The sequence below is a fragment of the Hemiscyllium ocellatum genome, chromosome 16, assembly GCF_020745735.1.
Source record: "Hemiscyllium ocellatum isolate sHemOce1 chromosome 16, sHemOce1.pat.X.cur, whole genome shotgun sequence".
Lineage (NCBI taxonomy): Eukaryota > Metazoa > Chordata > Chondrichthyes > Orectolobiformes > Hemiscylliidae > Hemiscyllium > Hemiscyllium ocellatum.
Genome location: NC_083416.1, coordinates 33,696,904 through 33,711,659, shown reverse-complemented (window position 1 = coordinate 33,711,659; position 14,756 = coordinate 33,696,904). Strand labels below are relative to the sequence as shown.

General features: G+C 39.3%; 1 protein-coding gene across 2 annotated transcripts in view; it reads left to right on the top strand.

The window, feature by feature from the left end:
- LOC132823375 (peroxisome proliferator-activated receptor gamma coactivator 1-alpha-like) overlaps positions 1-14,756 on the top strand; it is a 149,201-nt gene that overhangs the window by 121,138 nt on the left and 13,307 nt on the right. Inside the window, exons 2-7 of one of the 2 annotated variants that reach the window (XM_060837119.1) lie at positions 3,857-4,033; positions 6,768-6,959; positions 9,099-9,221; positions 11,047-12,403; positions 13,775-13,814; positions 14,009-14,082. In XM_060837119.1, coding sequence (XP_060693102.1) covers positions 3,857-4,033; positions 6,768-6,959; positions 9,099-9,221; positions 11,047-12,403; positions 13,775-13,814; positions 14,009-14,082 — 1,963 coding nt within the window. The remainder of the gene's footprint in view (positions 1-3,856; positions 4,034-6,767; positions 6,960-9,098; positions 9,222-11,046; positions 12,404-13,774; positions 13,815-14,008; positions 14,083-14,756) is intronic. The other variant, XM_060837120.1, reaches the window with a different exon arrangement.

Sequence of the window (14,756 nt, the reverse complement as noted above, 5' to 3'; positions counted from 1 at the left end):
TCTTTGCTATTGAAATTCTTTGTCATTTAAAGATTATCTGATGCACTTGTAAGGAGGGAATTCAATCTTATTGTGATTGGAATCATACAAGGTAGTGTATTTTCTTAAAATTATTTTCTTAAAGTGCTTTATCTGTTACATCAGTTGACAAATAGAATTTAAGCTTTAAAATGTGTTGCTGGAAAAGCGCAGCAGGTCAGGCAGCATCCAAGGAGAAGGAAAATCAATGTTTCGGGCATAAGCCCTTCTTCAGGAATGCGGAGGGTGTGCCAAGCAGGCTAAGATAAAAAGTAGGGAGGAGGGACTTGGGGGAGGGGCGTTAGAAATGCGATAGGTAGAAGGAGGTTAAGGTGAGGGTGATAGGCCGGAGTGGGGGTGGGGGTGGGGGAGGAGAGGTCGGGAAGAAGATTGCAGGTCAAGAAGCCGGTGCTGAGTTTGAGGGTTGGGACTGAGAAAAGGTGGGGGGGGGGAAATGTGGAAGCTGGAAAAATCTGCATTCATCCCTTGTGATTGGAGGGTTCCTAGGCAGAAGATGAGTCGCTCTTCCTCCAGGCGTTGTGTTGCCATGGTCTGGTGATGGTGGAGGCCAAGGACCTGCATGTACTTGGCGGACTGGGAAGGGGAGTTAAAGTGTTCAGCCACGGGGCAGTTGGTTGGTTGGTGCGGGTGTCCCAGAGGTGTTCTCTGAAACGTTCCGCAAGTAGGCGGCCTATCTCCCCAGTGTATAGGAGGCCACATCGGGTTCAGCGGTGCAAAGGACCGGTGCAGTAAATGATGTGTGTGGAGGTGCAGGTGAATTTCTGATGGATATTGATGTATCCCTTGGGGCCTTGGAGGGAAGTGAGGGGGTAGGTATGGGTGCAAGTTTGGCATTTTTTGCGGTTGCAGGGGAAGGTACTGCCTTCTTGACCTGCGATCTTCTTCCCGACCTCTCCGCCCCCACCCCCTCTCCGGACTGTCATCCTCACCTTAACCTCCTTGCAGCTGTCACATTCCCAACACCCCTCCCCCAAGTCCCTCCTCCCTACCTTTTATCTAAGCCTGCTTGGCACACCCTCCTCGTTCCTGTAGAAGGGCTTATGCCCGAAACGTCGATTCTCCTTCTCCTTTGATGCTGCCTGACCTGCTGCACTTTTCTAGCAACACATTTTTAAGCTCTGATCCCCAGCATCTGCAGTCCTCACTTTCTCCAAATAGAATGTAAGTGCAGGTAAATATTTTAAAACCAAGACAGCAGTTCACATTAACGTGGTGATCACTCTGCCATATCAAAAATTGTGATTAACCACAACAAATTGTCACCGGTCCTTTGCACCGATAGCATTGCATTGCAAAGTTGCTTCAAACCCACTTTGAACCTTCTTATCAAACATTGTAGAATAAATTAAAACTGCCTTATTGCATTGTGTGTTATTGCTGTTATTCAAGAGGTTTCTGGAACTCATGAGATAATAATGATACTGAATTTTATTGGTTTTTAAATCATAAAATCCTTTTGTCCTTCATTTGCTGGAAATGTGCCGATTCTAATTGCTCAGCTGAATAGTTGGTGTATGATTTTAATGCTGTTATGGACAGTCAGACTGCCACAAATTGAGTAGGTCCTTGGACCCAGAAATTGGATCAGGCCCAAATTGGAGTGTGCTTGAGGCACAGAATACATTGCAAGTGCTTATTAAGATTGGCAGCATGATTAGAAGTGAGGTGATAGCAAATTGGAAGCCTAATGTAGGTTTTGGGCAGAATGATGAAAGGAAATGGGAAGAAATTGAAAGGAAGCTAGTAGTGGCCCACAGTTTGAACATGGAGTGCTTCTGACCCACATTAAGCTAATTTTTCGAACATAGAACATTACAGCACAGTGCAGGCCCTTCAGCCCTCAATGTTGCGCCGTCCTGTCATACTAATCTGAAGCCCATCCCACCTAACTATTCCATGTACGGCCATATGCCTGTTCAATGACGACTTAAATGCACTTAAACTTGGCGAATCTACTACCGTTGCAGGCAAAGCATTCCATACCCTTTTCTAATGTTGGTATCCAGTAACGTGGCAGTTATGACAAGTCAATTTTTATATATAATTCTGTGGAAGTATTTAAGAGATCTTATTTTCATCATCAAGGCAGATAGTGGAAATCAGGAAAATTCGCAGCTCAACTTGCTAGCCTTGGGAGAAAGTACCAACAAAAGGATCCTAATGACTTGGGAGAAGAGCTCAGAGGTGGCCCTAGAGGCAGCCAGATACCTCTATGAATAAAGTTGGCAACATGATTAGAGATAGGGTGGTGGCAAATTGGGAGCGTAATATAACTCACAGGTGCAGAAATTTGTCCCAGTTGCAAGACAAGTAGTGAAAGCCAAACCATACCACTTTACCTTTCACACACTAATAATTCATCATCTATGCTAGGTCATGCCTCCAGAGACTGAAAAAACTGCAGATGCTGGAATCTAAAGTAGACAGTCAGGAGGCTGGAAGAACACAGCAACCAGGTAGCATCGGGAGGTGGAGAAGATGACATTTTGGGTGTAACCTGAAGCATGGCTACTTCTCCACCTCCTGATGCTGCCTGGCTTGTTGGGTTCTTTCAGCCTTCCTGCCTGTTTACTTTAACTCATGTCTCCAGGCCAGGCTGTGATCCCCATCCATCAGGAATGTTTTCACCAGAATTCAGGTGCTTCAACAGGGTAATAGATGTTTGGGTTATCAGCCGCAACTCTATGCGTTCTTATCTAATGGCCCAAATGTCTATTTCTCTAAAATGTTGAAACATCCAAGCCCCTGCTTGTTTGACAGCTTTAGCTTGTTGTCAATTTCGCAATGTTTGTTTACACAAGTTTTTAAGAAGTTTCAAATGGTTGTAATTTATATTATTGATATTTTAAAGGGTCTGGATTATTGATATGTTTATTGATCTGTAATGAAACAAGTATAGTACAAAATACTGAATGAAATTACATTTTAGAAAGCTTTATTTTACACATCATATTGCCACTTGAGGATTTCCTATCTCTATATAGTGTGTAGTGGGCAATTCTGAATAGAAGTGCCATAGTTTGACATGGGGCATGAGGGACCATGATGGGACAATTTCAAAATTGCTCCCTAGTCAACCTGACCCAGCTCAGGCCCTGATGTTTGCTTTAGGTCATCATCAGATGCAAATCACAATACTATCGGATGTTTCCCTAAAGTTGTTCATGTGAACTTCTTTGCAACTGTTTCCTGACTGGAAAAAAAATGATATCTACAGAGCCAATTTCACCCTCTTGATATTAAACATAGTAACGGTATAATTTTCTCATACTTCCTGTAGTCTATTGCATACTGTGCAGAGTATGAAATTAACATTGGTTAACCTGAGAAACTAGGACACAATCACTGCACTGCAAGAGTCTCTATTCAGCACAAATTATATGCTTGCAAGTAAAGCATTATTACCTATTGGTGCAAAGTGTTGATCATAAAATTGAACTGGCTGGTATATCCATAAACTATGCTTGCAAGAACCAAATTCCTGTTAACAAAAGGCATATATATGTCTCTTTTAGTTTTGGATTCACTTCATGTTAATGACCTTATTAGAGTTAGTGTGTGGTAGTAATTCCATACAGTGCTTTACCATGCAGAATTTTTGAAAAATTAAAAGCACCTAATATGATAAGCATAAGTCAATGGGAAATATTAATTGGTTTGTATGCTTACTTTGGCATCAAATTTGCACTGTATCACAATGACCATCATAAAGTTATTTCTATAGAAGTCATGTTAAAGGGTTAATTTTATCTAGATTGTTCCCTCATTCTGTGACTGAGGTTTATAGCAGACTAACTCTAATTATTCTCTTTCGCAGTATGGTTCAGTGGCCGGTGATGACCGTCTATATTCAGACTTTCCTGAAATTGACCTTTCCCAGCTGGATGTGAATGACCTTGATTCAGTTAGCTGCCTTAGTGAACTTCAGTGGGACAATGACCAAACAGAAATAACTTCCAGCCAGTATAATACAGATGATTCTGAACTTTTTGAAGTAAGTATGCATTTCAGATCTAGTACTCCATTCTGCAAATGCTAAATAAGCTAAAACGTGGTAGAAATTAAACCTTTGCATTCTTTTGGAGCTAAAACATTTTGTTTTGGTAATCACGTGCTATTTCTACATATTCAGTAAAGGAAGGAGAAAATGAGGACATTATGGTTTTGTAGGCAAGCTACTAAACACCATACCATGGTAGTTTGATATAAATGGACATTGTGCGTTATTTAAATGTTTATTACATTAACAACCAATGCGGAAAATATGTTTAAGTATGCATTTTATTAATTTTAATTAAAATTATGAGTTCCCCACTCCTCCTGTATTACAGTCATGAAGGCCTACGGTCTTCAGTTAATCTAAGACATCAAGTATACTGAATGTTATCAGCCAGTCATCTGTATACCGAAGCTCAAAGACTAAGGTTGATTTCAGTATTGGATTGGAGATGGATTAGCTCAACAGTTTCCTGTCTGTTCTGTAGCTTATCTCCACACTTGTAGGTAAATTGCTGGAAGTGAGGTCTGATAAAGTAGTGGTATGACTCGAGAAGAGGATTGATATAACCTTATTCGACCTTAGTCTTCCTTGAGATAAATGTGGATCATGGTTTGCACATTTTTACGGATTAGATAGGAGTTGCTGACAAACATCTAAGGGCATGTCCAGCAGTTGCTTCTGTACCTTCACTTTTCTTGAAATTTCTGCATGTTGGCACTCAGGGCTGTGGCACCTCTGAATGGCAGAAACTGCACTGCAACTCTGAGAGGAGTTCTGCCGCTACTGGGAGGAGGCACTTGGGGAGGAATGTTTAATTATTTTCCATGCAGTAGACAGGAGGGAGACTCCTCCCATAGTGACCCCAATCATGGAATCATAGAATCCTTACAATGCAAAAAGAGGCTATTCATCCCATTGAGTCAGCACCAACTGTCCAAAGAGTGTCAGAACCACATTCACCTTTCTTGAATCACTCCCTTCCTGAAAAAGAATGATAAGAGATGTGTGAGTTTTCTGGAATGCAGTGCTCTACCCAGATGTCATTTCCCTCATACCTGCTTCCCTTTTGCCATAACCCTTGATTCCCCAGCTGATCAAGGATCTATCTATCCCAGCCTTAAATATATACAAGAACTCTACTCCCATAGCCTTCTGTGGCAAGAAGGTTCAAAGAGAAGAGACCTTTCCTCATCTCAATCTTATCAGATACTCCTTTATTCTGAGACTATGCCCTCTAGACTAGGCTCTCCCATGAGGAAAAGCATCCTCTCAGCATTTACCATGTCAAGCCTGTTAAGAATCCTATATTTTTCAGTGAGATCACCTCTCATTCTTCTAAAGTCAAGTGAGTAGAGTTCCAATCTGTTTAGCCTTTGCTCAGTAGACAACCCCTCCACACCAGGGATCATCCTCATGAACCTTTTCTAAACTGCCTCTATTGAAATTATATCTTTCATTAAATAAAGGGACCAGCACTCCTACAACTCCAGATGTGGTTTCACCAGTACCTTGTACAGTTCCAGTAAGATTTTCCTCCTCTTATACTCCAAACTCCTTATAATAAGGGCCGACATTGCATTAGCTGCTGCACCAGTGGGCTAATTTTCTGTGCCTAATGCACATGTATCCTCCAATCCCTTTTGTGTTGCAGCTTTCTGCAGTTTTTCGCCATTCAAAAGTATTGTATTCTTTTGTTCTTCCTTTCAAAATGAACAACTTTGTATTTTCCCACACTATACAGTACTTCATTTGCCAACTTTTTGCCCACTTACTTTACCTATCAACATCTCTCTGTAAACTCTTTTTATCCCTCTCACCATCATCTTTCCACCTATTTTTATCATGTTGGCAAATGTGGCTACAGTCCATTCACTTCCTTCCTCCAAGACATTATTGTAGACTGTAAACAGTTGTGATACCAGTACTGGTCTCTGTGAAACCCCATTGCTTACAGGTCGCCAGCCTGAAAAGAATCCCTTATTCCCCACTTGCTGTTTCCTGCCCATGAGTCAATTAGGTGAAGCAGTTAAGAGCCATCCTCTGATGTCTTATATAGGTCAGAATGGATAGGGCTGCCTCTTGAAAGACATGGAACCAATTGAATTTTTGGATTTGATATTACTTTAGCTGGTGCTAATCTTTTACTTTCAGATTCAAATTCCCAAACTGCTGTGAAATCATTCTCTAGTTAATTAGCCCAGGTCTCCAGGTTAGTAGGCAGCTAAATTAACCACCATACTGAAACAGAGTAATGAAAAGTTTCTTACAGTGGTTTATACTTTTGAAAATCAATCACAACCTATGTCTCATACTTGCTCCTGTGCAGAAATACAATCAGAGTAAAATGTTTTGCTATGGTATGCTTTCAACATCATGAACCTTATGAACTTTGGCCTTCCAGTTGGTTGTGCAAATTTGTTAAGCCTTATGCTCTTAGCAGCTGCCAAAGTGATTTTTATTGAACACAACCTGTTTTACAGTTATTTTCAATCTCCATTAATGTACTTATGATATATAGAGAGAGGCTGATATAAAAAATTGTAGTTTTCCAAATTCAAATCTCAGACGGTCGGCTAGATAAATAAAAGCACATTTGTCTGTGTTGCTTGGTTTATACAGAATGGATTAAAATTAAATGTGAGTTTCTATGTTCCTCATAGTTTGAAAGGTAAACATTGTGCAATTGTGCCAGTTCCTGTTATCTAACTCCTTTGCTTCAATATTCTAGATCATAGAGGAGGAAAATGAGGCCTTGCTGGCTGCTCTCACTGAGACACTGGACGACATCCAAGTAGATGATGTGAGCCTGTCTGCGTTCAAGGAACTTGCAGATGGAGTTGTGACTGATTCGTTGGAAACTGCCTCATTATCAACACCAGATGGCAGTCCTTCCACCACAAAGGCTGATGAACCATCTCTAGTAAGAATCCTTCCTACTGTTTAAAAGGAATTGGATGAGCCTCTGGGTACCCGCTGCATGGGTATAATGTAGGCAAAATAAGGTCTGAATTTTTTTAATTTTCAGGTTTAAAAATAGTAAAATAAGTTTTTTTTGTTTTGTTTCCTGTTAAGTTGCATGCACCATTAATCATTTCTGTTAATAAATAGGTTACTGAAATCAAAATGTATGAATAGGCTAAGATTTGATATATTTTACCATTAATTTTAAAATGTTCCAAACAAATGTGGAATTTTCCTTAAATAGAACTTTCAATTGGCAACTTGTTCTGTCTTTCCAAATGCCCCATCTAGCTTATGTCAATTTGGATTAAGATGGTCAGCTTTCAATTCAGTCACATTCATCTACTCCCTCCTCGCCACTGATAGCTCCCTCTCCAGAGAAAGTGTGAAAGTTTTGTTGGGTTGTTTCTGCAGGACTTTCAAGCTCACTGCAACCGAACATTTGCCTGGAAGGTTATCACAAAATGCAACTTTGCCAATTTGGGAGGTGATGCGAATGTGGAATTTGAAACATAAACAGATCAGCTATAATCTTATTGAATGGCAGTGCAGGCCCAGGGACTGAATGATCTCCTGCTGAACTTATTTTGGATATTCATGGTATGATTTGATGGAAGGTCATTTTCATTTGCCCCAATCTTGCACCCTCTCTCAGTATCCTAGTGTTTTGATTGAATATTAATTTATAGGTCAGAAATAGAACAGAACGCATCTTAATTAATTCAATCGTACTGTTATCAAGTGTGTAGTGGATTGAAACAAGCATAAAATCACTTGGCATAGCTAATCACATCAATCCTTTCATTGTAGCATTGAACTATGAAATCACTATGACATACTTGACCACAAAAGATGCATGTGCATTTTATTTATATTATGCCATGTACAGCTTTCTTCTAGTTTTTTTTTAATTGGCTATGGTGGCAATGGCCTATTGGTATTATCACTAAACTATTCATCCAGTGATCCAGCTTCGAATCCGGCCTTAGCAGGTGCTGGAATCTGAATTCAATAAAAATCTGGAATGATAAGTCTAATGATGATTGGGAAACCGTTGTCAAGTGTCAGGAAAACCCCCATTTGGTGTGCTAATGTTTCTTCAAGAAGGAAACTGCTCTCCTCAACTGGCCTGGCCAACATGCTGCTCCAGATCCACAGCAATGTGGCTGTCTGAGGAAATTCTTTGGGATTTGAACTGGTCTAACCAATGACCCCTACATGCTGTGAATGAATTAACAAAAAAGAAAAATGGGACCATTCAGCTTTATTTCATAAGGGTGAATTTTTCTGCCAACTTTGTTAAACCAGAATCCTCTCTTGTATAAAAACAGAACTTATTGGTTGGTATATTTATTGAATAAATCTTTTGCCCATTTTGTTTTAAAATGGTTCCTGAGAAAAAGATTCAGAATTTTGAAAGAAGTTGTGGATGCCAAAAATAGTAAATGTCTGGGCATTATAAAATATGCTGGAAAAACTCAGCAGGTCAAGCAGCATTTGTGTGGAGGTTCAGAGTTAACATTTCGTTTGACAATCTTTGAGAGCAGTTCTGATGCTGAGTTTTTCCAGCATTTTTCATTCTTGTTTCAGATTTTCTGCATTCGCTGTATTTGCTTTTGAAATACTTGGGCATACTGGCTGTGTAGTATGCTAATCAGAGGATTCAGGTGATTCCATTAATCATGTCAATGCATGAACAGTTTATAATCTATCATCTGAAACATGAAATTAAATTATAGTTTTTTTATACCATTCCCTGGTGTCTATTATTATTTATAATATGTACTGTTTCAATTTCTTTCTGGTTTTGGTCAGGTTTTATGTCATCAGCAGCTGTCAGTACAGTCAGCAAATGTCAGTGTATTCCCTGTCTTTGATGTGCTTTGACATTCATACAAGAGGATTAGCGATTATGCCATAATTACTGCAGGTTTATTAAGACCCAATCTGCAGTCAATCTCTGTCCAGTATATATTATAAAAATCTAACACGAAGAAAGTAGAAATTCTATAATATACATTTCTATTAGAGTTTTTGTTTGTAAGTGGAATTTATATTAAACTTGTAATGTAATATTTTGACATATACTTTTTGATAGTTAAGGAAACTCCTTCTGGCTCCACAAAATGTGCAGTTAAGCTATGAACGACAAAAGGGAACCAGTACAACACAAAACACATCCAGTAACCACAAGCCAAAAGCGCATCGCCCTTCTATCAAGGTATTATTCCCTTATACTGCATTGCGTGTATCTTTACTTTTTTACAGTTATAACTAATTTTTGGTTTGTATTGTTTAATTATTACTTGCAACGTTTTCTGAGTTCCGCGAAATATTACTGATCTAATGTAATAGATTTTGAACGCGTTCTCGTACCTTCAATCATGGCAGAATATTTTTACCACTGCTTTAATTCATAATCTTTAGCGGTGGTGAGTCACAGAAGTGGCTCCTGTAGAAGAATATTTCACTGAAGCAAAAAAATACAAAATTTCCTTTGGTGTCTCAGTTGATTCAAATATTGTCTAACTGATATTTTACAGAGTTGCAAATAAACCCAGAAGCTTCCAGTTTTGATTTCTGGTCTGTTTGCAGCGAGGACAATGATATCGATACCATGTCCGTGGGTTAGGGAGGGGAAAAATCTGCTAAAATTCTGTTGGACTTCTTACCCCTGTTGGACTGTTATGAAAGTGTGGACATCGAGTGAGAAAAAGCTGTGAAGACCCCACGGACAGAATGTCTTGTGTCCTGCCGGCAGGTTAGCAGATGTGGGGGGTTTCCACCTGAGTTTGTGGCCTACTCACCTCAACTGATAGCCCCAAAATGGCTAATTCTTAGCTGTTTCCTTGCCCAGCCTCAATTTTGAGATTGACGGGAAGGGTTCAGGGACAGCAGGGAATCCTAGCTAGTTAACCTGCGGGAATCTCAAACAGGACATTACTGGGGTGGTGAAGTGCCTATCTCATGGGCCCTCCTTCCATTTTGGCTGCTTCAAAAGTCAACCCCCCTGTATATGCTCACTCCCCTCAACACTAAACCTGGCCCATGGAGTCAAAGATTTTGAATCTGACAGCTCCTTGTTGAGTCACAGCCTTGACCTCTACTACCAGCAGCACTACTAAGACTACAGGGCTGCTGACCAATGTGATTGGCTGGCAGTGGAGGCAGATCTCTTACACGAGTTTATAAAATCATGAGGGGCATTCAAAAGGTAAATAGACAAGGTCGGTTCCCTGGGTTTGGAATCCAGAACTAGAGGACATAGGTTTAGTGTGAGAAGGGAAAGATTTAAAAGGGACATAAGGGACAGCGTTTTCACACAAGGGGTGGTATGGAATGTGCTGCTAGAGGAAGTGGTGGTAGACAGGCAGGAGGCTGGAAGAATACAGCAAGCCAGGAAGCATCAGGAGGTGGAGAAGTCAACGTTTCGGGTGGTGACCCTGAAGAATTGGATTCCACCATCTGCATTTTTTTTGTCTCTGAGGAAATGGTGGAGGCTGGTACAATTACAACATTTAAAAGGTATCCGGATGGGTATATGAACAGGAAGGATTCAGAGGGATATGGGCCAACTGCTGGCAAATGGGACTAGATTAATTTAGGATATCTGGTTGACATGGATAAATTGGACAATAGCATCTGTTTCCATGCTGTACATCTCTATGACTCTCTGACCTTAAGTGAGGGATGGAACTCCAGACTGCAACCAACAAATAAAATTTATAGATGTATTACTGTAAGCATATAATAAATAAATTACATTGGTGTCGTGCTGTCATCACTATCTCTTCAGATGGCAGAACAAAAGGTCTTGCCCTACGAGGAAATAGTATGTGAAATCTCCTTTGCCATATAGATGAGGTCTTTAGATAAAGCTTTACTGTTATTATTATTATACTGTATTATTGCTTTTGAATTACTAAGATGGAGAGTGGTGAAAATTGTTTTGGCAAAGTGAAGTTTGTGAAGTCTCAGTTTTAATGAATTGATCTCTTTGGCCTTTATTGTACTCTGATCCTCTTTTTGTTTTGTTTAATAAAAAGGTTGAAGGCCCACAGGGCAGTAAACCACACAGCACCTGTCAACGTCATCATCGAACATTCACAGAGTTACACAAGCACCTGACATCAACTACCTGTCCTTCCCCGTTTAAAACAGATGATTCCAAACTCACTAAAAAAGACCAAAGCAGTCCAGTGTGGACTTCACAGTATCACCAGTCACATCACCCGCAAGGTGAGAGTGAGGATGATGGTGATGTTGATGACAATTGTATTAATGATGGTGCTAACAAAGAATTGGATTGCTTCAATGATAGGAATGGGGAACACAAACAAGGACAAAACATTCTACAAAATGGCACGTCTTGCCTTGCAGCCAATAAGTCCAAAGATGTGGTGGCATCAGCAAAAGGAAGTTGGATTAAAAGCACTCAGTTTCCCACGGAAGCAGAATTGCGTTCAGTAATTGAGCTTATCAAGTACATGCACTCGTATTGTCTTCCACCTAGGAAATATCTGGTAGACATGACTGAACAGGGTGGTAGCTGCAATGCTAATTGTAAAAAGCCAAACAGTGACTGCTCTTTGCAGGAGCTTATAAAACCCAGCATAGACAATCAGAAACTCTCCAATTCCTTAAAGTCAGGGCTGGGAAGGAGTACTCCAAATATTTGCAAATGGAATATGAGAGAGCATTCCAAGAGTTCCTTACTAAGGGAGCTATTGGAAAATAATATTGCTCTAGATGTGAGCAAACCTTATAGACTTCATAATCCTTTGTATCCAGTTTACACTCACTCACCTAGTAAAGTTGAGGCTGCTGTACCTCTGGTAGTGCCCCGGAATGAATGTGATCGTACTTATTATACTGAAGCCATCAAATGTACACTGGAAAAGCACAGAAAGAAATGTAGTAAGAGCAGGGCTGCTAAAACAGGGGACACAACAAGGAAACCAGGAAGTACATGCCTTGCGGTTAGACGATCATTAAGGTTGAACCCTCAGGCTAATGAGGTCTTGAAATTTAATTTAGAGTCAGCTTCAAGTGGAAGTTTGACGAAAGTAGATTTGAAGAAAATTCTAAAGGAGCCTGGGTCTGTGAATGTGCAGATGTTCAATGAGGAAGAGAAGGAGCAGGTAGCAGAAATTGAGGTAGATTGTTGTGGACAGCAACTCTGTGACAGTGGTGCAAGCATTGTGCTAGATGACCAGCAGCATCTACAATCCTGTAATCAAGTGCGATGGACTGAGGAGAACAACAATGAAGAAAGTTCGTTTATTCCTGACCTTTCCATGGTTCCATGCTCTAATATAGTTGAGGACCACCAAGCCGTTACTGCACAGGACTTCCCATTTAATGAAACCAAGATGCAAGAAACCAGGACTAGCAGAAAGCTAGGTAATCCTGTTTAGCCTATCTGCTTAATTCTTTGCAATAATTAAACAAAACTATGCCCCTGAGCCTCTTTCAAAGCTTATTATAACATTACTGCAGTCTTTTGGAAAATTGCAATCATTTTCATTAACACAAAATTTAACTCCTGTAACCGTGTTCAGTTCTGTATATTCTTACTATTGTTTTACCATTCTGTGGAGAGAATTCTCTGCTGGTTGCTTCTTCCAATGATCCGATTTGCTTTTTCACTTTCTTTCTGTAGACAGAATACCAAGAAATAGTATCTTATTTCAAGATGTTAATTTTCTTCATCTCTTTAATACTTAACTGGATCAGTTGAGATTATTTTTAAATAAACTATTTAGTGTTGATGCTGTAATTTTTAAAAAAAACTCAGATTGGCAGTACTGGATGTTTTACCCACATTTTACATCTTGTACCTATGTCTGTAAAGGGACATTTTGAAGATGACCCTTCTGTCTATCCTCAGACTCCTGTGGCTTTCTGATTGAAATTCTTCCAGTACCTGCTTTCACCCTTGAAATTACTTTTTTCTTCCATTATGTTGCTTGAAATTGAAGAAGTACCAACTGATAATTACCATTTCAGTAGAACAGTTTACAAACCCTATTTCTATTTGTCTCTTAAAGAAATAGTCAGCTAAGTATAGAGTATAAAGTGCAGCAACGTAAAGAAATCAGGGAAGTAATCAAGGCAAAGCACAAAACAGATCTTAAAGATGTGGTAGCCATTTTAAATGTTGTAGGTAGAAAATCTTAATCTTTCCATCTGCCCATTCATGCATTGGCAGAAAATGATAAGTAAACAGCAACTTTAGGTACCTCCAATTTTATAATCGCAAAGCAGCATCAAAATAATCTATTCTTGATCACATTATAAGCCACGTGTGTAGAAAGTGCCAGTTTCCAGAGTAAATTGGAGTGCAAGGTTTACGGTACTCAATGTGATGCATTTATGCACTACGACAAAGCCTCCTACTTATAAGGGACTGTCTTAAGTTAGATTAATGTTTTCCAATAAAACTTTGGTCATATCACCCTTCAAAAATTACTCATTCTATACAACGGAGAAACAATTCGGATCTGTAGTTCTTTTGCTACAAATGAATGATTCCAATTGGTGCATAATATCTTGTTTTCATTCTGTCTTAAAATCTTACCGATTTCCTCTTTACTATTGTGTACTTTTATTTTTATTAAAGCTTGTATTTTAATTATGACCTGATATAAAACTTTGAGGTTGAAAATTATTGTCTAAAAATATCTTAATTCTCTATAACAAACAGTCAAATGATTTACAGAATAGCACCAGGTTACTCCATCGTTGACATTTCTTCAACATTTATTTTTGCAGCTAAACCTACAAGCTTGTTACTGAGTCCAGAGTCTGAAAGGTAGGTGACACTCAGTACGGAGTCAGCAGATGCAAAACCCAATCTGGCTCTTACAGTTTGAATTCTTGGATTAGAATTTCATCATTTCCAAACCAGTGCTTAGCTGTGTGATTTCAAGATCTTGCATTTTGCATTTTTAATATGTCATTTTAAGTATATTATAGTTTCATCATTCTTATTTTTCCTATTTTCAGTGACTCCAAAGATTCCCCTCTTGAGAGCAAACCCTTTGAACAAACTCTGAGCGTAGAACTGTGTGGAACTGCTGGTAAGGATACAGACTTACAACTGACACCATTACTAATTCAGATAAAATCCTGTTGCTCTCAGACTGGTTCAGAGGAGAGAAGAATTTTATGAAAGATTGAAATTTCTTTAATGACTCTTGTTTTCAGCCATGACAAATGTACTGTTTAGGCATTTTTCAAAGTAAGACAAATCAAAGACAATTTCTAATTTTCACACAAATATATGTTTGTTTGGAAGTGCCGTCACCTTTTGTTTTGCATCCTTCTCATTACTCCATGCACCAGTTGAAGAGGTTTTATGCTGACACAGATAGCTTCAGAAATGTCTTGGTTTCATTTAAATACCCGCATCACCTTTACTGAGAAAAATATAACAAAAACGTTGAGTCAGTCTTACAGTACTCCTTTCATAGCTTTCTGAGATCTGTAATGCATTTGTGCTGTCAGCAGAATGTTAGCACATAGACTGCATCTATTTTATCGATAGACACAAGCAGAATATTAAATGTTATGAGTGAAGATGCCAGTTCACTCTGGCTCCGGGCTTTTATGTGTTTTTTATGTGGTTTTTTGACATTGAGTCAATATGAATGAGATAATTTAGATGCATTTCTGATGTGCTTTCAAATCTGAGAAGCATAATTCCAGAGGTGCACTGGGGAATACTATGAAAGTGCATAGCAATGAATTTATT